The sequence below is a fragment of the Alosa pseudoharengus genome, unplaced genomic scaffold (assembly GCF_046254945.1).
Source record: "Alosa pseudoharengus isolate Yale_2024_CS ecotype anadromous, Long Island Sound unplaced genomic scaffold, YU_APseudo_1.1 YU_APseudo_1.1_scf_16, whole genome shotgun sequence".
NCBI classification, from domain to species: Eukaryota; Metazoa; Chordata; class Actinopteri; order Clupeiformes; family Clupeidae; genus Alosa; species Alosa pseudoharengus.
In genome coordinates, this window is record NW_027468630.1 from 9,451,031 (window position 1) to 9,475,881 (window position 24,851).

Sequence of the window (24,851 nt, forward strand, 5' to 3'; positions counted from 1 at the left end):
AGAGGTAATTAGTGGTTATTATGACATTATGAGTGGCTTACACCATGTACATGCACAACAGTTTCCAGGGCTAACTAAACTAAAAATATCACATAACCACATGGGATAGTCAGTCATGAAGGTCAGTTTATAGTAGTCAGTCATGAAGATCAGTTTAAGTGTAGGAATTTTATCCCTCAATGCCATACAAGAGCCTTTATCGTAAAAATGTAGACAAGATCACTGACTGCACACTAGATGTCTAGTGAATGAGTCTAGCTATTCAGAACACTACAAAAGAATGCAGGGCAGGTAGCTCTCTCTGGAAGGCTTCACATGGCCCCACTAAGCCAAAGAATAACATTGTTACCATGCCAAGACTAGAAAAGGTCTGTGACCTAAAAAAAGGACAGTGAGTGAGTGAGGGAGGGAGGAAACCCGTCTATCCTGTTGAGCCATCAATCTATTTTCCCATTTGACTTCGGTTTCTTAGCCTTGCATACAGTACAATCACTTTCTCATGTAGCGCTCTCCCAACACCTGCTGCCACAGAAATTAGCAACAGGTCATTACACAAGAACCAAGAGAGAGAGCGTATGGAACACGATATGGGCAATTCCCATCGACGCCCCACAAAACAAAAAAGAGCCCAGATCAAGAGAAAAGCCTATTCATTCAATATGCCATTCAATCCATTACATTGCTGCTGTCTCACCATGCTAACTACACGTGCATCATAACACAATGCTGTTGTGATTACATTTGATAGCAATATTTCTAGTAGTTATCTGGAGACTTAGCCAGGATGATGGTAAATCACAAAACAGGCTTTATTCTTTCAGTGATGCACATCAAGGGATACACATGCTTCACCTGGAGGATTCACCCTAACCCTAACCCTAACAAAACAGGGGAATTACCCATGGGCCTTCTTTTCTTTTCTTTTCTTCCTTTCTTTTCTTTTTTTTCGCCATGATACATGTGTAATGTTTTGGCGCTCTATAATTGAAATTGAATTGAATATCCTTGACCTAAGTATTTTACACACACAAAAAAGGGGGGGGGGGGGTGGCCTCTTGTTATGTAGTATGTATATTATAAATGTTAATGTTAATAAATACCGTTGTTCTGTATGATAATTACCTTGACTGGGACGGCTCTCAGTGGTCTACCCCCAAACCAATTCTACAAACGTAAGTGTTTCTTACACCTCACTTACACCCCAGGAGGCCCGAGAGACAGAACAGGAACAATAACAAGTACACACAGAAATGATTCTGATTCACATTTCTTTCATATTGTTAAAGAATACAGTTGTCCGGGGCTTGTGCCCACATAGCACAATGCTGTTGAGGGGGGAAGTTGTTCTGGGCTTTCGCATTTCCTCTCCCTACCTGCTCGTCACATTTGCAATTCAAATACTGCATGTATTACAAATGACAGAAACCAACTATGGATATCCAAAACAGGGAAGGCTATAGCCCTGCAGCAGGCATTGGAGAGATGCTGCAGGCCTTATTTGGGCCCAGAACCACAATCTGGGCTAACAATATGAAGAACTCAATCATGACAAGGGGGGGGGGGGTTACGCAATACTCAGTATAATCAGTAACATTTTGTGGGCTTATTATAGTTCTGCCCATAAACTGAAAAAAACGTCCTCAGTCTACACGTTTTGTACAGTACTGTGCGCTGCGCTGCGCTGATGCCCGGCATGCCAAGGCTTGTTTGGGCTGAATCAAAGGAGAATTAAAAGCTCCACGAGGAAAGAGAGAAAAATGCCTCTGTATCCGGCAGGTCTGGCTATCTGTCCAGTTTATCAGTCAGCTTGTGTACATAATCTTAATGTCACCAACTTAGTCGCCGTTTAAAAGATCCTGAATTTCCTGCTCTTCCCCTCTCAAGACTTCATTTGCAGTCAGCACAAAGTGAAGTCAATCAAACAAGCCACTATGGCCCTTGTTTTCACCACAAGGCATCGTATTCACATGCATAACTTATGTGAATAGATGGATAGAAATCCTTCTATCCACATATAAAACAAAGACTGTTTGGGTTCTAAGCAGGCCAAAATGCTACTAGTGCCACAAATGGAATTAATAATGGGATCATGGGGGGAAAGATCTGAATATGAGTTAGAAAATGAAGGAAAACCCAGAAGGGATAAAGGATCATTTTAGCATTTCTGGAAAAGTGAGCCACTTTCCTCTATCCACAAAGCAGTTGGCAAAAAGTGTGGCTCGAGTGGAAAGACACAAAACTTGGATGCTCTGACCTCAGCCCAGCAGAGAGGAGAAAGAGAGAGCGAGGGGTTACATCCTGCTACTTTTAAAGATGCAGTCCCCGATTCTGGCAAAACGTTGTCAACATTTGAACTCAACAGCCAATTAAATAACATCCCTCGCTTCCATGCTTCCATGCTCCTGAACCTTGAATTTCCCCTGGGGATCAATAAAGTATCTATCTATCTATCTATCTAACCAATGAGTTGATTGGCTAAAATAGATGACCTTTTGGGTCAGCCATAATTTTAGCTTCCCATTTATAGAGCCAGATCTGTGAATGAAACACTGGAGCTTTCTTGAGCAAACAGAATGAATGGACTGCGAGTGGAAGACTTATGAGGAGCAGTAAACTCAATCTGACTAAAGATTCTGAGATTAGAATCGTGGAGCATAGGTCACATTGAATGCTGAAGCCAATGAATGCTGAAAAATATGGAAGTTGACCATTTAGCATTCTGTGCGTTGAAGATGGTTCTGGGGGGAAAAGGGGGTACACTTACCTAGTATGGAGTGGACTCTCACAGAGAGCTGAGTGCGCAGAATCAAGATGGGCTTTTTTCCTTTCCTGTGAAAGGGACAGAGAGAGGGGAACTTAGCACAAATGCATAATATTCTCACACAAAGAGACGTCTTCAAAGTGTGGTGGTGAGAGGCATTAATATTCTTTACAAAGAAACGACAGGGAGGCAGAGAAGAGCTTATGTGGAGGGCTAGACAAGATTAGACATTGGAGATTATCCTACGGAAAGTTATGGTGAAGTCTGACACTGGTGGTATGGAAACTATGCACTATGACTGCAAAGGGCCTAAATCTGGACCACTTCTTGTCCATGTATGTATTTATGAACGTATAGGAGACAGTGAGGAGTGAGTGACTCCTACATAGGCTATGTGCATGGATGATGTGCAATCAGCACTTTCTCTCCATGTTTCCATGTCTGACACTGAGTGACGTATTTCCTGCATACAGAGTTCCCCTCTCCTCAGTCAAGGCCTCTGGCTTCCAGCTGTGACCATACTCTCCTAACTAATCCCCATACTACAGGGCTGCTATTAAAATATGTGTTTTCTTTCCAGTGATCACTGTGGTCATGGCGGAAAGCATTATAAATGGGGGTCCTCTTGGGTAACGTGTTGCATTTTCTGACAGAGCGGCACTGATCCAAAGCAAACAAAGTTAAGAGCGCTTAAACCCTGAGATCTTTCTTCCTTTTGTGGACTATTAATCCCCCTCCTACCACCCCCTCTATAAAAAAAAGTTCATCAACATCGAGATGTCCTTTTTTCCTGTCTGCCTGTTTATTTTTGCAGCTTGGCCGCTGGGTTGCCTCTTTTACACTTTCTCAGCAGCATGACTGTAGACTGTGATATCAATAGTTTATGTAAGTGATATATACACATTAAGTCCTCTGGGGAGGGTTAAAAATTTTCACAAGAGCAGAACAGGACGTGGCTTTGTCACGGCGGGGAATTCACAGTGGCCCAAAGACGTTCACAGAGATCTGAATCATGCACAAAGCATTCCACAATCATAAATAATTTCATTGTCATTCAAGTCTGATAAAAGACTGCTGACCTGGAAATGTACATATTTACACAATCCCCCATTGATCTCAATGAGCACATCCATCCACCCAAGCATTCAACATGCAATATGTCTGCTAAGAAATACATCATTGAACAATGCTCAAACTTGATTTTTACACAGAATCACTGAGGTGTCTCAAAAACCAACTGCTTCGGCAATGTGTTGTCAGAGTCAGATGATGTGACACCGTGTGATTCAGTAGTTGCTGGCAGGCATGCCTGAGGGCAGGCTTGTGAGTGGGAGATGTGATGTTATGTCTGTTTGGTTGAAGCGGCTTCCTGTTGCGAGGCAAGGGCCTTTAAATGATTCAGTGGTAATGGATATGGGTTCATAACTGCAGCTGGACAAGCGCTGCAGAACTGGTGCCCAGTCAGTCAGCAGGACTTCTGCTTAAGTCCAATGCGCCGTTTAAGATGTCGCCATGATAAACAGGCAGCGTGTTTCAACAGCACCCCAACAGGAGCTGTCAAACAGCGAACTCCTTTCTTTCCCGACAATGGACAGCTGAGCTTAATAGGAAATATAAAGGAAAACAATGCCTTCCTCCGAAGGGGGAATTTCATAATCCACGGCTAATTTTAAACTTGCCTCTATTTATTCTAGGCTGTTTCTGTTTGGGGTAATGACTGTTGCTTGCTTCCTACCGAGGACTAAACGAGAACATTTTGTTTCACCCCAGCAACGTTTAAGCATTCTGTGCAGTGTTGAGGGGGCCGTGCGGGAGTTAGGTCAGTGTTGCGAGATATCAGTTTCATCTCTCTAGTCTTCCAACTGACTTAACAGGGTGGTGAGGGGGAGGCCTTTTCACCGGGAGGTGTCAACTGACTCACCTGATTATGACAACCAAAAGTTTGAAGAAGCTAAAGGCTCCCCCTTTACTCATCCAGGAACACTACTCTCTTCAGGACACTCCAGCTAGCTTCTCTACGGTTTAAACAATATAAAGACAATCTATGTTTACTGAATGTTCACTCTTTCCAGAGTGTTATTGTTTCGAATTTGTTTTTCCTTAAACCACCTATTGTCTAGTTTACCAGAGATCTCAATCATTTTAGCCACCTAAAGTCAGTAGAGGGGACATGGGTAAGGGAGAACAGATGAGGCGACAGTGAAAAGGAAATAAATGCATGTCATGAGACGAGGGAGACGAAACAAAACTCTTACTCGATCTCCTCGAAAAAGTGTTCCAGGTCATCCCGCTGTTCTGCCAGGGATAACTCCAGATCCAGGTAGTTTCCATTGGGAGCCACCTGCAAGGCACACTCCTCCAACTACCAGATAAAGAACAGACACATGCATTACACACAGATCGCAGACAGATAAACAAGTGACAACCGGTTCTTATAAGTCTACATGACAATACAAAGGGCAGGGCAGGAAACCAGCACCACAGGGAGAAAGAACTAAATCAAAACAAGAGCACAAACATGATCATTTTAAGTGAGAGTAAAAGATGTTGAGACAGAATACAGGCCTATCCAATAAGCAACACAACCACGTTGGTCATGCCACGTCCAACACATGCACCCACAATAAGAGGGTGATTGAGGAGCCAATTCCAAGTGCTTATCTTCTGTTTACAGGTCCCACCCTTTCCTTGAGTATTAACTCAATTTAGCCTTGAGCTACATTCAGTCCTGCCCTGCGATTAGCATTCCTGCTGTAGGTCATTGTGTCTGGGATCCATCATCGGTATGAGCATACCTGACATGCAAATGCACAATATGCAGAGGAATTCTCACATTATTGGTTTAGCATGCTTTAACTGTAGGAATCTAGTTACATCATAAATCTGAGTCCCGTTTCCAATTCTTACTTCACAAGATGTGCCTGACAGACACTTAGAAAGACCGAATTCCAAGACTGTCCGTTGCAGCCTACTAGAGGAGCTCCTCATACCTGATTTGTTAGTGGGGTCCTAAGTCACATCACAGCGTGGACATCATATTCGAATCTTGACCTGTATGACAGCCTATGTGAAACCTCGATTTAAGCAATTTCGAACAAAAATCGTATTAGAACTGATTTTCAGCTCTATCTATAGGGAAATTGTATCACCAGGTATTTGATCGCTTAACTTAGGCTACGACTTGTGCTTCGGAGACTAAATTGTTCAAAGTTGAAAGACTGACAAACTGTGGTTGGCAATGCCGACTGAGTGATGGCATTGGCCCGGTATTTGATGGCAGAACCTTGCAGAACAAAAGCTATTAAGTCTTAAGAAGCTTTGGCTTTTAACACTTAGATGGCATAAAAAAGAAACGAAATTATACTTTACCTTCAGTGGCGCCTCCAGTAGCTTGTGAACTCCGGTAATTTGTTCGCTAAGAGATATATTTTCATATAAATTGTATGGCGGAGGTCTTCGTGGCTCAGGGAAGTTTGTGCAAACAAATGGGTCCGTATCCTCCAGGTACTGAACTCGACAAGTTATCGTGGCCATGGCGTTGTGTGCCCAAATAGGCTTGGAGTTTGTAGGTCTTATGAAGTTGCTCCAAATCAAATCCAATGTAGGCTACACATCCATTTAAAAAAGAAGAGTGACAACCAGTTGACACACACCACTGATCCTGTCTGGGGTAAAATGAAACTGCCTGCCGCGAGGAGCGACAGACACATTAAAGAGCGCCTTCTCCTGAATGACGTCATGAACTAGGGAAATGAAGCAATGTGACTCATGGAAATGGCAACAGAGCAGACCTGAAGCTGACACACAGCAAATTCTTCTAAAAACATTTCTCAACCATGTGCTGTAGGACAATCTATAGGCTATGAAAATTAATGTGAAATGCAAACTCCAAAGTTGCAGCCTATTAATGATGCTACATTTTTACAATGCTTTACCTGTGGTGTCAAGGTTTCATTTAATTGTTTCACGGTAATGCGAAGTAACTTACATGTCCCACCTACAAAAACAGTGCGGATTGTAAATGTCTAAATGTAAATCATACAATACGTAAAATAACATATAGTCTATATCGCCGCCTGCTGGTAAGTTAAAGTCATCAAAATACACCATGATTGAACACGACCAGAGAAAAACAAGCAATAGACAATGCATTCAGGTACTTACAAAAGTTTATTGGTTTTTAAAACCACTTAAAAAATCTCATCAGTGAGCACTTTCCATAATATTAATAATAATAAAAAAAGACATTGCAGAAATGCTAGAGCAACATTGTCAAACTACTGTACGGTCAGCTGTACACCAGACACAAATACATGGCATGGGACACATTTTTCTACAAGTCCTAGCGAGGAAGAAGGGTTTGGAATTCTACAAGGGTCAGAGAGAGGTACAGCATTGAAGTAACGGTTGCTGCTCATTTAGAGGAGAACAAATTTGTCTTCATGTGTCCAAACATCAGTGCTTAAATTAATGTTGTTGGTTAAAACAAAGAAAAGGAATTAAAAAAAAAAAACAATGAAAACTTCTCTTCACATACAATTTTGACAGATAAAAGATAAACAAACATCAACAGAACCAATTAAAAATGAACAAGGATAATTCCTCAGAATTAGTAAACATCAAACAACGCAACGGTGAGTAGCTATACCTTTCTGACAGACAGAACCTGGCCTTGTAAGCATATGAATATTCTGTACAATATAATTCTACAAACATGCACATTATAAAATCACTAAATGAACATGGTGTCGGTTTTCCTGAACAGCTTTTATCCCATTCTTATTTCTGTTTTTACTTCCTTTAAAGTTATTCACATTCTCACGTTTGAGAAGTTAGATAATGCTTTATCTCACTGAGATTAATGCACATTGCTACATAAGACAATTGACGGTCACATTTTGATGATACTTCATTTTTAAGCTATTTTTGAAGTTCTTCAAAAATATTTTTTGTGGGCTCCAATCGCAGCTTTAGTCCTAATAAGATGCCCAAGTGATGGTTCATAAGTAAATCAAAGATTTAGTGCAATAAACATGAACCTCAGAAGCTTGTAGAAATCTAAATGGAACTTTCCAGTGTCTAATGAGTTTTTTTTTTTCATTTATCACAGAAAGATATGCAACCTGGTAATATATGGTAATACTTCTTGTTAATAAACCATGCTATATTCACGCAAAGTACTCTCTTCTGCAAAGACAGGTCACTATTCAATCTCAATAAGCCACACATAATATTAAAACAAACAAAAAAAAAAAAAAAGAAACACACGCACACATATTTTCTGTACATGAACAGGGACCAGGTATGGATACAAACAGCACTTATAAACCAAGTCCTGATCCATTACTACCAGTATAGTGTCAGTGAAGGTGCTTCGAATCACCATCTGCAAATATTCATAGTGTATACAGTGCAGTCTCTTCAGGTGCAACTTTTGATATTATTTACACAACGTAAAGATTCAATATGAAGAGAACAGTCAGCCAATTACAAAGTAAAACATTTCTTTTTGCTACATTGGTTCTTTCTAAACCATAACAGTAGTGTGGTTTCCAGCTTACCTTTCAATAAGATACCCCAGTGCTAAAGAGAAAGTTGCTTGAGCTGCAAAGTACAAATACTGATCCTAACACCTCAGATTCAACAACAATAAAAAGGGTTCATCACAATGACCACCGGGGCCATTTTAGCAAGTGTCAGAACAACATAAAATCTATCGGCAGAGGACATGGACCCCCTTGATGATGATTTGATCTTTTCTATCCAATTGAATGGTTTCTTTGGTATGGACATAAGGCTATGAAGGCATACAGTCCACAATAACCACATGACTTAGTAGCAGATTGTGCGTCTTGATCATGATATTTCCAGGCACAAACTCAAATGTCTGATTTACCGTTAACAACAGGTTTTTACCTAATTTCCAGCCAAAAATTTGCAAAAATTCTTTCAATTACTACCTTTAACAATGTCTTGTACTTTCAGCAGGTATTTGTACTGAAAGATACTGTCAATTTCATGTCACATATCTCTAGTAAACAGAATTACAAAATGAATCTACATTAGAGGATTCAAAACATTTGATCAGCTTTTAGAAATAATGAAAATACAAAATACATATCAGATTGAGAAATGCATAACAAACCAATAAGTTACAAATTCCTGCAGCCACATCACTAGACGAGCAGCTGTATCATAAAAATAAAAAATGCATAGTTTCAAAATGAATAATAAAAAATGTAATCCATTATAAAATCTTTCCCCCAACATTTACAGTTGTGACTAAAGCAATATGTATGTAATCCACTTTGGTACCCCAATGGCATATTTTCAACCCAATATATCTCTTCTCCCTTATAGATTATTTTCCCTGTGTAACAATTACAAATGTTTCAGTAAGGGTTTAACAGCCATTTTGCATAACTCTACAATATCAACCATGTCAATCTCTTCTCTTGCCTCACACAAATATTTAAAGCTGAGTGGTTGTTCTTAAATATGATCAAACTGAGGTCAATTTGGTAAAGTTTTATAAGATAACAGAAAAAATAATAATTGTCAGCACAGCTGTTTTAACAACTGTTAGGAGACAAATCGTACTAATTACTATATCAGTCTATTTCAAATTATACCCTAGAAACCCTGAGATAAAACATTGGGATGATCAATGCCAAAAGGCAGTACTACATAATTCAATTTGACCTTAATATTGTTCTTCCATTTCTGGCACCTAAGCTATAATGTATACAGCATTGTTAACTAATTCAAAAAAGTGCTTTTTTTATATAAATCTGGAGATCACAACAGAGATAAAAAGCTATACTGACCTCTTCTTTCGTTCTATAGATTAAAGTTGCTTGTTGCATAATAGAGTACCTATGTATTTAGGTAGTGATTGATTCTTTTCTAATTTGTCTCTTGCAGTAATATTGCATATCATTTTAGACATCTACATACATCGAACAAAGATGCAGCACAGACCACGGTGACATTTTGTAATTAATCATTTTTGAAAGCTGCCAGTGATGAACTGTGCAAATACTATTTTTGACAAAGCTGCATATCCTAAGTAAGAGATGGTATTTAACAGTGCTCAATTAGTATTATGGTGTTCCCTTTTTAATTATTTCCAGTGACTGCAAAATACATTTTTGCAAAAGATATTTTTGCAGTGATCCAGACTATTTGCAATAGACCAGCCTCTCTTGCCACACCTGGTCTTAATTCAATCTTCTATCAATTCCAATCTCAGTTTGGGAAATTCCACTATAGTCACATTACTATGTACCCTGTACATAAAGACAAAGTGAACCAGGTGCTGACTAAATTTAGTTTGAGTACATGACTTCACTGAACGACAGACATGAACGGTTTTTGTTCATGATAGCATCTGTCTAATCTTGATCTGTTCACAACTATGAAAAACCCCTAGGTGTAAACAAAACAACAAATAGAAACCCAGATAACTATGGTAGTGCAGATGTTTGGCCACTCTAGGACATACTGTACCCTTAACACAAGACTTAACACTAACTTGTCCACAAGAAACTCTTCGTCGTCGTCATCATTATCATCATCATCATCTTCCTATGACCTCAACAGCCAAGCCTGAAATGAATGTGACAGCACTAGTAATAAGCTGTGTGGCACCAACAGTTTTGTAAAAGAGAACCAGCATACTTGAAAAAGGTGTTAATTTCTGTTCAGCCTGGCACTGAGTCTAAACAAATGTCAGCATTCCAGATACTTGCAGCAGTGTGCTATACAATGTTTTTTTTCCCCCTGTGTAAAATTACAAAAACAGTTTAAAAAAAACAGAAACATCATCAAAAAACATAACAATTTCCAAATTATACAAATATATGTATATTATTTATAAACATTAGCCCAACATTTCTACTGTGGTCTGGTCTTTACTTTCCAACCAGTCAAACCCAGTAGAATTCACAGTCTCGCTGCAAATCTGTTGGAAGAGTGGATCATTTTTCAATTCCTCCAGTGTTGAGTCCTCATACTGTCCCTGCTGCTGATTGGGGTCGAACAGAAGATTGGCGTCGAGAGTGTTCAAGTCACTAATGCTGCTGGAAAGGTCAGAGGTCAGGCGCATATTGTTGGAGAAATCGGAGCCTACGGTGGTATTAAGCTCTGATGTTTGGCCCACCATTCGAGGGCCCGGGTTGAGGCTGTCCTCCCCCAGGAAGTCCTTAACTGTGCTGCTGAAGTCTAACTGATGCTGCTGTTGCTGATGCTGTTGTTGCTGCTGATGCAGCATCAGAGACTGATTCTGCTCCTGTTGCTCCTGCATCTGCTGTTGTTGTTGTTGTTGTTGCTGCAACCCTGACATTGACTGGCCGACTCCACTGCCAACAGCAAAGCTGACCTGCTCTCCCCTGGCGTTCTTCATGAGGTAGCCGGGCTTCTGAAACTCATACGGCGGAGGCGCAGGGACGGGCGAGACCATAGCCTGATGGTTGGCACTGCCAGGGAAGCCGGTGGCGGCAGAGGTCTCCAGGATCTGTGTGAGGTTCATGCGGGCGGTGTAGTTGGAGGGCAGGTTGTTGATGCCGAGTCCCCGTACGGCCTCGTCGCCATCACCGTCCATCTTGTTCAACAGCACGCTGGTGATGTTGTTCTTCCCGGGGCCGGCCTGCTGCTGCTGCTGAAGCTGCTGATGCTGCTGCTGATGCTGCTGCTGATGCTGCTGCTGCTGAAGCTGCTGAAGCTGCTGATGCTGCTGCTGATGCTGCTGCTGATGCTGGGCCATCTGCATGGGCAGGACTTCTGTCTGCATCATCACGTTCAGCGGCACCGACTGGCTCCGCTGAGCCATACTAACACTGGTGGCGCCAACGCCCATCTCTCCGTGGCTGTTGGCGAAGATGTTCAGCACTTCCGGAGTCACGGGGGAGTTGAACGGCGACACGACAGACCGAGGGATGTTGGGCATGGCACCCACCCCCACCACCGCCGCTGACATGTTCCCGCTGAGGTTCCGCTGGCGCACTGCAGGGCTCACGCTGCGGCACCTGAACGTTCCACTCGAGGAGGTGGATGTGCCATTTTTGTTGTCCAGCGGAGCGGGCACAGCGAAGCCCTCCTGTTTGCCGAGATTGGACATGCTGGCTACCTGCTGCTGTACCGGGGAGATGGGCGTCAGACGGCTGATATGTGTGTCGTGATGCCTCACCTGAGACTGATAGGACTGGCCAGGGATGGCGAAGGCATGGGGCTTTCGGAACTGGTCATCCACCAAGTCCTGGTAGCTGGGGAGAATGCTGATGCTGTTGTTGGACGTTCCTCCGCCACTGTTGTAACCGTTGTTCATCCACTCGAGCTTGGCTTTGTCCGGGTGGGTGGCCATGGGCCTTTGCATGGGCTTGACCGGGCTGCTGGACACAATGCTGCTGTCGTGGTAACCGGTGATGCTGGAGTTGATGGGCGTGAACGCAAACGGGTTCCTGCACTCCACAGGACTCGGCGGGACACTGCTGCAGTTCGAGTGCGGCGTCCCGATCGGCGTCTGACGGCTACTCCCTAGGGCGCTGTCCACGGGTGTGCTGGGTGCCACGCGGGAGCAGGGGCTTTCCCGGGTCAAGCCGTGTGGCCCTCCCACCATCTCCGAGGTAGGGGTAGGGGTGGGCGTCGGGGTGGGCGTCTGGATGGGAGTGGTGCTGCCGTGGGCCGAGCTGTAGAACGGCGTGCTCGTGTGGTGGTGGGGGGTCGTCATGGTGCCCTGCATGGGGACGGCTTGGCCCTGGCTGCTTCCCATGTCCACGCAGCCGCCGAGGGACTGCATGGCCTTCATCTGCTTCATCTGCTCCTCCATCTGGACCAGCTCCTCCACGATGCTGTCCTGGGTCATATCATCATCGTGGAAGGGGAAGGAGAAGTCCATGTTGGGCGGGGGCCCTCCTCCAAAGTCCATCATGCCTGGCTGGACCTGGCCCATCTGGCCAGAGGTGGGGGTGTGGCTCATGCAGGAAAGGGCTGTCTGTTGCTGTGGAGCATGTTGTTGATGTTGTTGCTGTTGTTGTTGCTGTTGTTGCTGATGTTGTTGTTGATGTTGTTGTTGTTGTTGTTGTTGTTGTTGTTGATGTTGTTGCTGCTGCTGTTGCTGCTGTTGTTTTTGCTGCTGCTGTTGTTGGTGCTGCTGGACAGCCTCCATATGGCTTTCTGCCCACATGGCATTCTTCAGCTCGTTAACAGCTGAAGAGTCCAGCATGTCCACATCAGCAGTTATGGCTTGGGGATTATTCATGTGTTGCGGCGGCAACACCTGCCCGGCGGAGGCACTCCTGGTAGGGGTCGCCATGCCAACAGTAGCACCTTCACATTTTCCCTGCTGCCCCGTGGGGCTTTGCTGGTGTTCGGCAATTGTCCGGAAGCCACCGTTACCGGCGGGGGAGTCCGAGAGGGACAGGATTCGCGTAGGGGTCGCCGAGTTCATCCTCACGGTGACTCTGGGGGTCGCTGCGCTGGCGGGGGCACTCTCGGGCCTAGCTGGAGCTCCCAGCCTAAGTCCTCTCTTCACAGCGGCGCCAAGCATCGGCTTGAACCCTTCAGGCGCTCCGAACGAGTGGGTTACGAACACCTTCTTCACAGGCGTGGGACTGGACTCGGGGCCCAGGCGTTTGCGGGGGCTCCTGGAGGCCAGGGCGCTCTCCTTTGGCGGGCTGGTAGTCACGGTGGCGCTGGACGACGAGGGAGCAGTGCTGGTGTTCTGATTGGTGATGCTCAGAAACAAAGTGCTGTCGTTATTGTTGTTTGAATTATTGCTGCCAGGCGCCATTGTACCGCCGCCCCCATTGAGCGGGGTTTTGCCGTTATATTTGGTCCCAGATAAGAGGTCTAATCCTGGGGTGGGCTTGACTAGAGGGGTGGGCACACTGGCGGCCCTGGGCATGGCACCCCTGTGCTGCCCAGCTGGTTCCTGAGTAGCACCCGATCTGGCAGTGCCGCTCAGGGCTTGGCCACCCTGCTTTATGGCTTCGAGCTCCATCTTGCCGTCGGTGGCGGACGCGAGTGGATCGCCCGACCGGACCACCGAGGACAGCATTGGCACGGCGGACCCACTCCGGACCTGCGGACTGGGCCTGTGGTCCTCAGAGAGGCTGGGGCCGGCCAGACCAGCGGAGGCAGGTCTTAAGGAGGTGCTGGTGAAGCCGGCCATGGCGGCGGTGGTGGTGGTAGTGCTGTAGCTGCTGCCTCCGCTGCTGCTGCTGGACCCCAGTGATATGGCTGTCATCTTGACCACGTTGACCGAGCTGACGTGTGGGGTTGGCATAACAGTCTTGATGGGGCTGTTGGTGATGAGGAGGGTGGGCGGCGAGCGCAGGGTGAGGGCACCGGTGGCCGAGGGCTTGGGCAGGATCTGCCGGTGGCGGGCCGAGCGGTCTCCAACTGGACTGGCGGGCACGTTCTGAGGGGTCTTGGGGGACTGTTTCACCTGCTGCACAGGGGTCACAACCTGGAAGTTGACCGGCAGGACTTTGCCATCCGACACTGACATTGGCACAGGGCTGGGGGAGGTCATCAACTGCCCACTCCTCTGTACCTGCAGGGACCCAGAAGGCAAACTCATCTCATGGGTCTGACAACAACAGAGACAGTTCAAGCATATGATGTGTGATGTAAGTGAAAAGTAACCACTACCCAGAGATAATCTTGAGAAATTAAAAATAAACACAACCTAAAACAGGATACACATGTTTAAATCTATTGACAAAACAGTTATGGCACTTTCTGTAGCATACAAACATCCACAAAATCTGTGTTTATTTAAAGAAACAACTTCAGTGTGAGGGAAGTGTGAGTAGTCCTTATCCTAGCTTTCTGTCAAAATGTTTTTGATGAGTTTGAAAACTCGTCAAATTGTGTGCCAGAGAGCCAGATGTGAATCAAACACCCCTCTCCCCTGTCCTACATCCTGTGTGCTACAGAGCATGGCTCCGTATGGTCATCTACACCTTGCGGGGGTTTAGTTTTGGTCAGAGTGTCTGAATGGTCTTATTGATGTGAATGTCCTGAGGCGCATCCTTTTTATAGGGTTGTGGTGTCTTGCCAGGGCATGTTTCAGAATGGTTATACTTGGTGTCTCTGTATTTGGGATGGTTTGTTCCCAGCCTACTTGGATGGTCTGGTGGCCATTTTTGTTTTGGGATGGTGTGTTCCCATATGAGATATCTATGGGTTTATAATAGCTCTTAATGATTATGAATGGGGGATAGCGGCCATCTTTTTTTTGGGTAGTTGTGTCTTTGCCGGGGTATGTCATTTTCATAGCGCCTTCATGCCGTTCGTAATCTCGAAGGAACCGACTTTAAAAATTCCGATCCTCGGAAAAAAGAGTGTTTATGAGATCAGCTCAGAAAACAAATACAGGAAATACATAAATAAGTTATTAAAACTGCTTACTATGGTTTAGCAAGCGGAAAATGTCTCGGGTGAGTGTTTCTATCTGTAGTGTTGTTCGTAGTGATCTGTAGTGAAATTTGCCTCTTGTGTTGCTGCAAGGGAGGCCGCCATGGTTGGAGAATATTATAGTGACGTCATCTAATTTTTCCTCAAGTCCTCAAGTCATTTTTCCTCTATCGGAGGTCGGGATTTCCGAATACCATGCTTGTGTCTTGGTTTTGGCAATTTCTCCAAGTTTAACTGCAGTCAATCCGTTTAAAACTCATCAAAGCATTTTTGACAGGAAGCTAGGACAAGGACTACTAGTGTGGAGCCAGCTTACCGTGACAGGGCTGGGCACAGCAGCGACCACAATGCCAATGGTGGGCTGAGGAGAGAGGAGAGCCGGGCTGCCGCACGGGATGGCACCGGCGGCCCCGGGAGTGGCGCTGTCTGCCCGTCTGGCGTGGGCCTCGCCGGGGAGAGGGGAGTGCAGCTTCTGCTCCTGCTGCTTCTTCTGGATCTTGCGCTGGAGCTGCTGCTTGGCGTCGATGGAGGGGGACGGGAGCGTCTTCATCTGCGGCTGGAAGGCGTGAGCGTCTGCCATGGGCACAAATGCTGAGGTCTGCAGGGGCGTCTTAACGCCTGCAGAGACAAAGAAGACAGGAGGGGGGGGGCTCCCCTGTATCTTTACAATATATGAAAAGTTGACTATACAATTAACAATATAGACCCTTTCAAGAGAGTTCAATTATCAGCATCATAGTTGGCCCCACAAGGCTTCCGTTTTAACATTCCATATGTTATCTTAATGCAGAGGAAGTAGATTGGGAACCAAATAGAACGTTCAAGCATTGTTTTTGTTTTTATTGTTGAAAGGGTCTATACAGTATGTTTTGTAGTTTACTACAACAGCCTCTTTGGAGCTGCTCCTTACCACAACCCTATCCATCTCTACCAACCAGTGTTGTTTAAAACTCAGTAATCAGGCCAATGCCATGTCCTCAGACAAACAGTGTATGGATTGGAGTGGGAGTTAAATGCCTACAGGCCATGTGTCTACTTAAAATATGAGAGGTGATGTGCATGGCCACTAGGGGGAGATCTTTCTCCCTGGAAATGGTGACACCTTCCCTTCTCATGTCTTCCGCTTTACTGTTTATCTGTTGATTATACACAGCTCTCTGTCCATCTAGTTTTCCTTTAGAGAACAAAGAGGTGCAATCAAACTAGTTTAATCAAAATGACCGCTGAAAATTACATTGGTTGCTGACCATTATAACTGATTGTTGACCATTAAGCCTGTTGTACACACTGCAACACCCCTGGGCCGGATCTTACCTGAGGGTGATCCAGTCATAACAGTCAGTGCCGCCACCGACTTAGTGCCAATGTAGTGGCTGTTGAGCAGGAAGCGAGCCAGGTCCTCCACGCTGTCAAACTGCCGGTTCAGAACCTTCTGGGCCCACTCACACACCAGGCCGCAGGCGGCCGAGCGCACCTCCTCCTCCGCAGTGGCCAGCTGGCCCGACGACTCCAGCACTTCACACTGACGCAGGAAAGAGTGGCGAGGACGAGAGGTGGATACACAGACATTGCATACATTAACTTCATCAATGATTCAACCCTTCTTATTGTTTGTGCTTGGAGAATATGTACACAATGACCAGCCTGGAAACTTGACAAGTTCCTTCCGAATTTCAATTTCCCAAACTAAACAATAACACATCCCAGTATAGATACAGGCAACCATTGCCAATATAGGCATACATACACAGACAAAGAGACTGCATCTTCATAGGACTTGGAGAAGTATACTTGAGGCCACTTACCCCATCACCTGTTTTGTGTAAATCTAGATTGGGCAAAGAGGGCATATGAACAAAGGCCTTCTTCCTCAGGCCACTGTAGCAGTACGTGAGAAAGGGTTAAGGAAAACAGTGTACACATTCAGACATATATCACTACTCGCCAACTGTTGACATGCCTGAACACCTCAGAGGTATGCTTGCCTATAGAGTTATTAACATATGCAGAAACAGAATGGGCATGAGGGTAATTAGAGTGAGCTCGGACCATAAATCCCTATGTGTTGATTCAGCTCTGCATCCCACGTACATTTTTCCATGTGTGACATGAAACAATTTCAAGAGATTTGAGGGGGGGAACCTTTTGACAAACAGAGCAGGACTAAAATCTCTGAGAGGATCAACACACACGCGGCCGTCCTCTCTGAAGCTGCTGGCAGGGTCTTCACACTCTCAGCTGCAAAAGCTCTCACCACACTGGCCCCTCACTACACTAATCCCCATAGGCCAAAGCCCATCTCTTCATCTCACATTCACACACACACACACACACACACACACACACACACACACACACACACACACACACACACACACACACACACACACACACACACACACACACACACACACACACACACTTTCATCTTGCAGTTACTGTGGAGGTATAAACCATCTTTAACACAACCTACCTTGGAAAACAATCCACAACTAAAAATAATCGATCACAAAATAAACTGTAAACTTTAGGGGAAATAAGCAAACTTCCAAATCAAATACAGGGCTACAATTGAATAGCTACAGCGCTAAACCTAGCCAGGCCAGCAGACAACTCATGTAGGCCATTCCTATCATGTTCATCGCAGGCCTCTCGGCTACCCTTTGACCTATTTCTGTGTCTGAGTGTCACTTCACCACCTAGTGCAGCACTTCACATTTCAGTTGATGTTCTTGAATGTACTTCCAACAGCACACACACGCCAAACCACTCGGCTCTTCTCCGCCCTGTCTGAGGACCTCGGCAGCTGCCGAGCTTCAATTTCAATTCCTCTGATCGGGTCATCAAATATTGCCCATTAAGCAGCTATCATCAGTATCCACAGTCTGAGGGAGTAGAGAGTGCAACGCAAACTGTATTCCCTAAAGTGAGTAACACAATAAACACTTAATTCTTCAGGGTGTTGGCGTAAGAATAGCAGAGCATTCCGAAGCTCTTTGAGATTCTTATGTAAGCACAAACTCATGACGTTCTAAGTTGGTGTTATTTACTTGAGGGGGCTCATATAGCATTTCGGTTGCCAATGCAACCGTCACAAACAAACAGCGTCTGGGCTATTTCAAAAGGGCACCACTACGAACCTCAAAAATAAAAATTCACATGTACACATGCACTTTTAACCCCGGGATCATTTGAAAACTTCCCTCTCAAAATATAACAGTCACCACGTAAACCATGGTGTGATATTTGCCAACGGAAAATCCCCCCTCGGTGAGAATTACGCCACTTGTTGTTGTGATCTTCCAGCAATGGGCAGTTTGACAGGGCAGGAAAGGTTCCTTGAAGGGCAAACCCATTTCGATTGTCCCCTAAGTGGCCATGCCCCATCTCTCCCCCTTGCTCCGCGTTCAAAGCCCTTGCCGTTTTATTTGATTTAATTTGGCATCTATATTTAGGAGGTGGTATGAACTACAACAGCAGATGTTCGGTGCCCCCCCCTCCCCATCTCCTCCCACCACAGTCTATACAAACAGTTCCAGAGAAGACAAGGATATTTTGATTTGCCCCTCATGCCCAGCCGGCGTGCCTTCATGTTGGGGAAGACATTTTTCATGATCTTTCCGAAGTCGGCGGCACTGAGGGGGTGATAGCTGAGATTGTCACAGTAGCTCCTGTTAAAAGACAACACACACACACACGCACACACAGACACACACACATAGAGAGACATTACAGCTCCTGATGGCATTTGTCTGGATTCCAGACACCACACAAAAAGTCAGTGTCCAATAAAAGCTCTCTAGGAATGAGATCACATGAGGAGACGGTATTAAAGACTTCAACTAAGTGAGGCTTCTCTAATAGTCATGATAGGGAATTAATGGATATTGAATGGGGATGAATGGGAAGTCAGGCTGGCCCTTTACGTAACGGTGACACAGTCGACGTGCTCAAATGTTCCGCTCTAGTATTACAAACATATGGTGCGCGACTTTTCCCATGCTTCCAGTGGCTATTTTTGTGCAAGCTTTTGCTGACCGCCAGAGAGGGTGCCTCTGGTGTCAAATACTGTAGGTACAGTACACCTGTCCTGTTAATGGCAGGTCTCATTTTCAGGTCTTGACAATTCATTTACAACTTGTACATCAAAGGCCAAAAGCACATTAACACGCTGTGAAACCTTAGTGTACATAACAGGAAAGAAATACCTACACTACAATATAAATGCAACATATAAATTGCACTTCTACATTTGAACCTTAATGAAATTTTACTGAAAACAACTTTGACTATAAAACTTATGAACTGATCTGACTGAGCTGGCTAGCAGGTGTGAGGCTGGTAGGTTCTCCTGCGTCACTGATCTGGACCCCCTGCTGGTGCTGCTGGTGCTGCTGTGCTGACCCACTCACTTGTACTCGTCGTAGACCTCCTGCTTGGGCAGCGAGGTCTCCGGGTGCTCCTCCAGATGGTGGCGGATCCAGTTGAACGCGTGCATCTGCTGGGTGCGACTGGACGACATCGAGTTCTGCTCACTGCTGTGGTGGAAACAGGGGCGAGAATGAGAACTCTTCTGCCTGAGCTTTGGGTTCACATATTTGAGCACTTGGTGAATGTGTTTAATTACCTTTTTTCATTGCCATTGCTGGGCCCACAAGGCAACTTAAGGTAGAGGTAGAGTTTCTCAATGTCTGTAAACTTGTCCACATCTTGCTACAAAAGAGAGACAGACAAAACCACATTAGATACACAAATAAACACTCAAATATCTGATGGTGTGTATGAGAGAGACTACAAAGGGTTCCATCAACATGGGTGAGTATGTTGTTTTTGTTGGGGGGGGGGGTCTGTATATTTGTTTTACATAAAGTAGCAAAAAGGCTCTATCAGATTTAAGATCGTGAAATCTGATAACAAGCGCAAATTCTGTTCTGGGGTGTGAGAAACATTAAATTAAGCAACCTTGCCTATCTGTGTTCTCTTTTCTTACCACAAAATAAGCTCGATCAGTAAGACCGCGATCGTGAAATGCCTGCCCCAAGCATGGAAAAACCAGCCAACCCAAGCCTGAACCACCAGCTGTCAGGGTGACGAGAGCTCCAGCTTGTGTACGTGTGAAAAAAAACAAACTTGGTGTGCTTTCACTTGCAAACCCACCCACTCACTCACAACACATAACAAGAACCACACGGACAGGACAACTCCACAACAGACTGAATGTCGGCCTTTTTGGTCCAATTACACAACCAACACATCAACACAAAGTGAAACCCACTTAGAATTACTTAAAAAAAAAGGTCACTCATTTAAGTAATGACTTAAAAAGACGTAACAATAGACCTGTGCAGCATTTGACTTTGTTAATAACAGGCTTTGACCTAAAAGTCTAACAGTCTAATAGCAATGGCAACAGCATGGCCAAGGCCACTGCAATGAGTCTCATGGTAGGGGTCGTTGCACTAAATCAATAACAAAAGCTGAAGGAGAAATCTCTTAATAAGATAAGAGAAGGACATAAGGGTGAGGAGGGGAACTTAGTGATGTGCTCTGCACTTTATACAGGGACACCCTGAATGACCTCTGGTTAGGACCTGGCATGCTTCCAGTGAACAGTATAAGATTCGAGTGGGGATGGTTATCGGAGGTTATAGAGTTACAGTAGCATCAACATGGGCTATATGCTGACATGCACTGGCCTTCTCAGGAATTTATTTCTAACTATGAACAGATGTGGTGATATAAATGACAAATGATCAGGTTAAATTCCATCCTATACTTAACGCCTTATAAGTAAGTTGTATTTGATGATGGAGTGGCATATGTTCCGTGGTGCATCGGGAGAGGAGGTGGGGGGGGGGGGGGGGGCTGTTGTTGTTGAGTGAGGCCGGGACAGGGTGGGGCTACACCTCAGTGCACAGCTGCAACGGCTGAGTGGCTTTGGTTTCTGTGATGCCACCAGCACACATCTCCTGTCCTTGTGCATCGACACACACAGACACAGACACTGACACACGCACACACACACACACACACACACACGTGTGTGTGTTGTATATGCTGCATACGCAAACACCCATCACAACATGAACAGACACAAACACACAGATCTCTCTGCTCATACAGTGACAATCTCTCTCTCTCTCACACACTCACACACATACAGTCTCTCCTCATCAATCTGAAGGATCGACCAAAGTAAAAAAAAAACACCTATTTGTAAACCCAACACAACTAAAAACAACAGACTTCAGCCCACCAAATACACATAACCGTAAAACCAGATTGGAGCGAGTGACACACTCACACACACAGGCAACCAGGCTGGTGTGATAAACATGGAGAGGCACTGATCTGGGGGGCTACACGGGACCCTGCGCAGCGAGCAGCCTCCTCGCTAGTCCGCCACTTCACTTCAAAGGGAATGAGGAAGAGAGCGGGGCGGGGCGGGACACATTGAAATTCAGCGGGAGTAGAAGGCAGCAGACAAGACTCTTGCTCCAGGCACTGCTCTTCAATGCCATGTTGGCGACGTCTCCACACACACACTCACACGCACACACACACGCAAACGCACACACGCAAACACACACACACACACACACACACACACACACACACACACACACACACACACACACACACACACACACACACACACACACACACACACACACACACACACACACACACACACACACACACACACACACACACACACACACACACACACACACACACACACACACACACACACACACACACACACACACACAAGCGCACACGCACACAAACAAGTCTCCGTTAAGAGCCATGTTTTGAATACTAATGGAAGAGTCTTTTGTGTTTGTATGATTTACAGAGACCCCTTCACATTTTCAGTTGCCTCCTTGACAAAACGCCCCTGACTGTCTTGCTCTTCGTTTTCATCGGGGAAATCAAAGGGAGGAAAAGCGTGACTATCCAATTCCATCCATTTTAGCTTCTTGGCACTGCTACAGATGATTACACTTTAAACCAAAAATTGCAGCAACATTAACAGCAGACGCACACATATACACACACATACACATATACACACACACATTCACAGACAGTCACACTTACAAAACTAACTTTTATGAGAGGAGACAGCCCTATGGGATTTCAGCCAGCCACCCACCCCCACTAACCCTCCCCTCCACGCTAGGAGGAAGTCATTTGAGGTAGCAATAATCCGAGGCATACCTAATCCGTGGCGGGGCTAGCCAAGCAGGCAGTTAAGCCCACAAACAAGCTTTTGTTTTCGTGGTGTCTGTGCAAGGGGTCTATGCACTCTGCATTTCCGCTCCAAACAGAGCATCAGTCGCGAGAGCGGCGACAGACACTGCATGCTGAGGTGTGGAAGCATCAGCACCTTATACACTCTCTTACAGAAAAGCAACGTTAAGAAGGACCCAGCGTTGGATAGATATGCTGCAGGAGGAAATCTAAGGAAGAGAATCATCGGTGGCTATGAGATCAACAGTGGGCACGCACACACACACACACACACACACACACACACACACACAGACACACGTGCACGCTCCAAAGACACCACATTTAAACCCGCAGGCAGACAAACACGTGGACAGTGGGCCAGACGGCTGCAGCCAGAGTTAAACGTCTGCGTTTCTGTTTCTGTGTGCATGTATGGTACAGTGTGTGTGTTTCTGCGGGGGTCGGTTTGTGTGCACTGGCAGCAGCGGCAGCAACTCAGCTGAAATCCGGCCACCGTTTAACCCTTTCCTCCCCGCCGAGCCAGCCACCACGTGGCCGTTTCACCCACATGAGCCCACTGGCGCTAACGCCGCTACCGCTACCACTGCCACTGTCTGCAGACGCTGCCACTACTACTGCTAGCACCGCTGTCTACACCACGCCTCACCCTGGGTACCCCCACCCCCAATCCCCCCAATCCCCCCCAACCCTCCTCCTCCTCCTCCGCCTCCTACACCACCCACCCCCAGCAAGTTTCTAAGAATAGCCTGCATTCTCCACTCTGTCTTTCCTATTCGCCTCTTTGTTGCTAGGGAAAGTGGCGCTGATGAATGGCTAAAGTTATCAGCCACTGAGGACGGCCTTGGCAAAGGAGGCGAAAATGGTAAATAAAAATGGAACGCAGCCGACGAGGAGCCGACTGGACGGGACAGATTTAGGATCCAAAAGAGACCCCCCCCCCCCCCTTGAAGGGGCAGACCGCTTGTGGCTCGAACATGTGGAAACACACACACAGACACACACATGGTTCGCTTAATTGGACACTACAGCGCACACCCACTCCAGACAAAGGGCAGCTTTAAGTCGCCGGTCACTGATAACGTAAAGCCTCTGCTCAGACTCACAAAACATTTCATTCTGGCACAGGGAACATCTACCTATCATTATTGAAATAAGGTCATGCTTTGCAGAGCACACAACCGCACAATGAAATTAATTACCATACCGAAATCACTCAATTCCCAACTGGTCTTTCAACCTTTAATTCAGAACAGGAAATCATTATTCAGAAACAAAGTAGAGGAAAAAAAAAAAATGTTTCACATTTTTATTCCTTTCATTCAGTTATTCATTCATGCGTTCATTCATAAGGTGAGGCGCTTCATTGGTGCGCTGCGCCATTCATCCTGTAGGATTGGGATCGGGGGCTCCTGATAGGCACGCGGGGCTGGCCCACGCCCGATGGGCGGAGTGACCGGTGGATGGCGCGTGGTGCTCCACTGCTGTGTGTGCTGCAGTGAGCCGAGTGTGAAAGCCAATCTACCTCCCTGCCTCTGCCTCCGTGCTGGCGCCAGCAGTGCGCTTGGCACTGGAAGATACTGGGGGATGCCGTGCTGTTTGATGTCATCCAGGATGCGCTACGGCGTGTTCTGACCATCACAGACCTGGGTCTCCACTCTGACTCAACCAGTATCAACGTCCAAAAACACAGATAAGGGAGACCATTGACTTCTAATATATGATATCTGATTAAAAACAAACCTGTTTTGAAGGGAAACTACTTATGGGACAGTATTTCTAATGACATTTCAATTTGAAATCTTTCTGACCTATTTTACAATGCAGATGTTCAGAAAGCCATTACAATTGTTATTATATTCTTCAAGCAGTGTACCGTAACCAACTACCCTCACTCATCAATGCCTGAAGAATTTTTACAATCTGACTAGTCACCATTAGTAGTGTTTGAAGTGCTTCAAAACACACACACACACACACACACAGTTATATCTCCAGTTTCCTTTATCCGTGTCTCCTGGGGACATTTTCTCACCTCCGTCAGATAGTCGAGGAACAAACACAACTTTTATTATTGATGGCCACTTTTTTCCGTTGCCTCTGCCAGGACGTGGTGAATATAACCAGATTAAAGCGGCAGCACTAAGAGCTCGACAGAGGGCTAATATTAGACGCAAGTGCTTTTTCATGTCTCCTCGAAAGAAGACAGCACCACGGAGTAAAGGAGAAAAAACACTGAAAGTAAAATAAATATCAAACTAAATCAACTCAAAATTCAATAAAAATCCAAAGAGATCACTCTTGTGTGTGGAATTGAAAAGAGGAGAAGAAAATAGTGTGAAATGGTTCATGCGGGCAGCTGATGCAAGGTGCCGTGTGCCATTGCAACATCCCCAGCAGCCTGCGAGAGACA

At 45.5% G+C, this 24,851-nt stretch overlaps 2 protein-coding genes across 3 annotated transcripts in view; both read right to left on the reverse strand.

The window, feature by feature from the left end:
- Positions 1-6,446, reverse strand: part of fhod1 (formin homology 2 domain containing 1) — a 42,523-nt gene extending 36,077 nt beyond the window's left edge. Inside the window, exons 1-3 of the mRNA XM_076286976.1 lie at positions 6,131-6,446; positions 5,017-5,123; positions 2,765-2,829 (exon numbers count right to left, since the gene is read on the reverse strand). Coding sequence (XP_076143091.1) covers positions 2,765-2,829; positions 5,017-5,123; positions 6,131-6,295 — 337 coding nt within the window. The 5' untranslated portion in view covers positions 6,296-6,446. The remainder of the gene's footprint in view (positions 1-2,764; positions 2,830-5,016; positions 5,124-6,130) is intronic.
- Positions 6,447-6,912: 466 nt separating this feature from the next.
- The window catches only part of rfx7a (regulatory factor X7a), a 30,716-nt gene continuing 12,777 nt past the window's right edge, over positions 6,913-24,851 (reverse strand). Inside the window, exons 3-9 of one of the 2 annotated variants that reach the window (XM_076286978.1) lie at positions 19,809-19,894; positions 19,594-19,719; positions 18,736-18,852; positions 16,987-17,071; positions 16,496-16,703; positions 15,498-15,799; positions 6,913-14,309 (exon numbers count right to left, since the gene is read on the reverse strand). In XM_076286978.1, the coding sequence (XP_076143093.1) occupies positions 10,644-14,309; positions 15,498-15,799; positions 16,496-16,703; positions 16,987-17,071; positions 18,736-18,852; positions 19,594-19,719; positions 19,809-19,894 (4,590 nt within the window). In that variant the 3' untranslated portion in view covers positions 6,913-10,643. Of the gene's footprint in view, positions 14,316-15,497; positions 15,800-16,495; positions 16,704-16,986; positions 17,072-18,735; positions 18,853-19,593; positions 19,720-19,808; positions 19,895-24,851 lie in introns of both variants that reach the window. The other variant, XM_076286977.1, reaches the window with a different exon arrangement.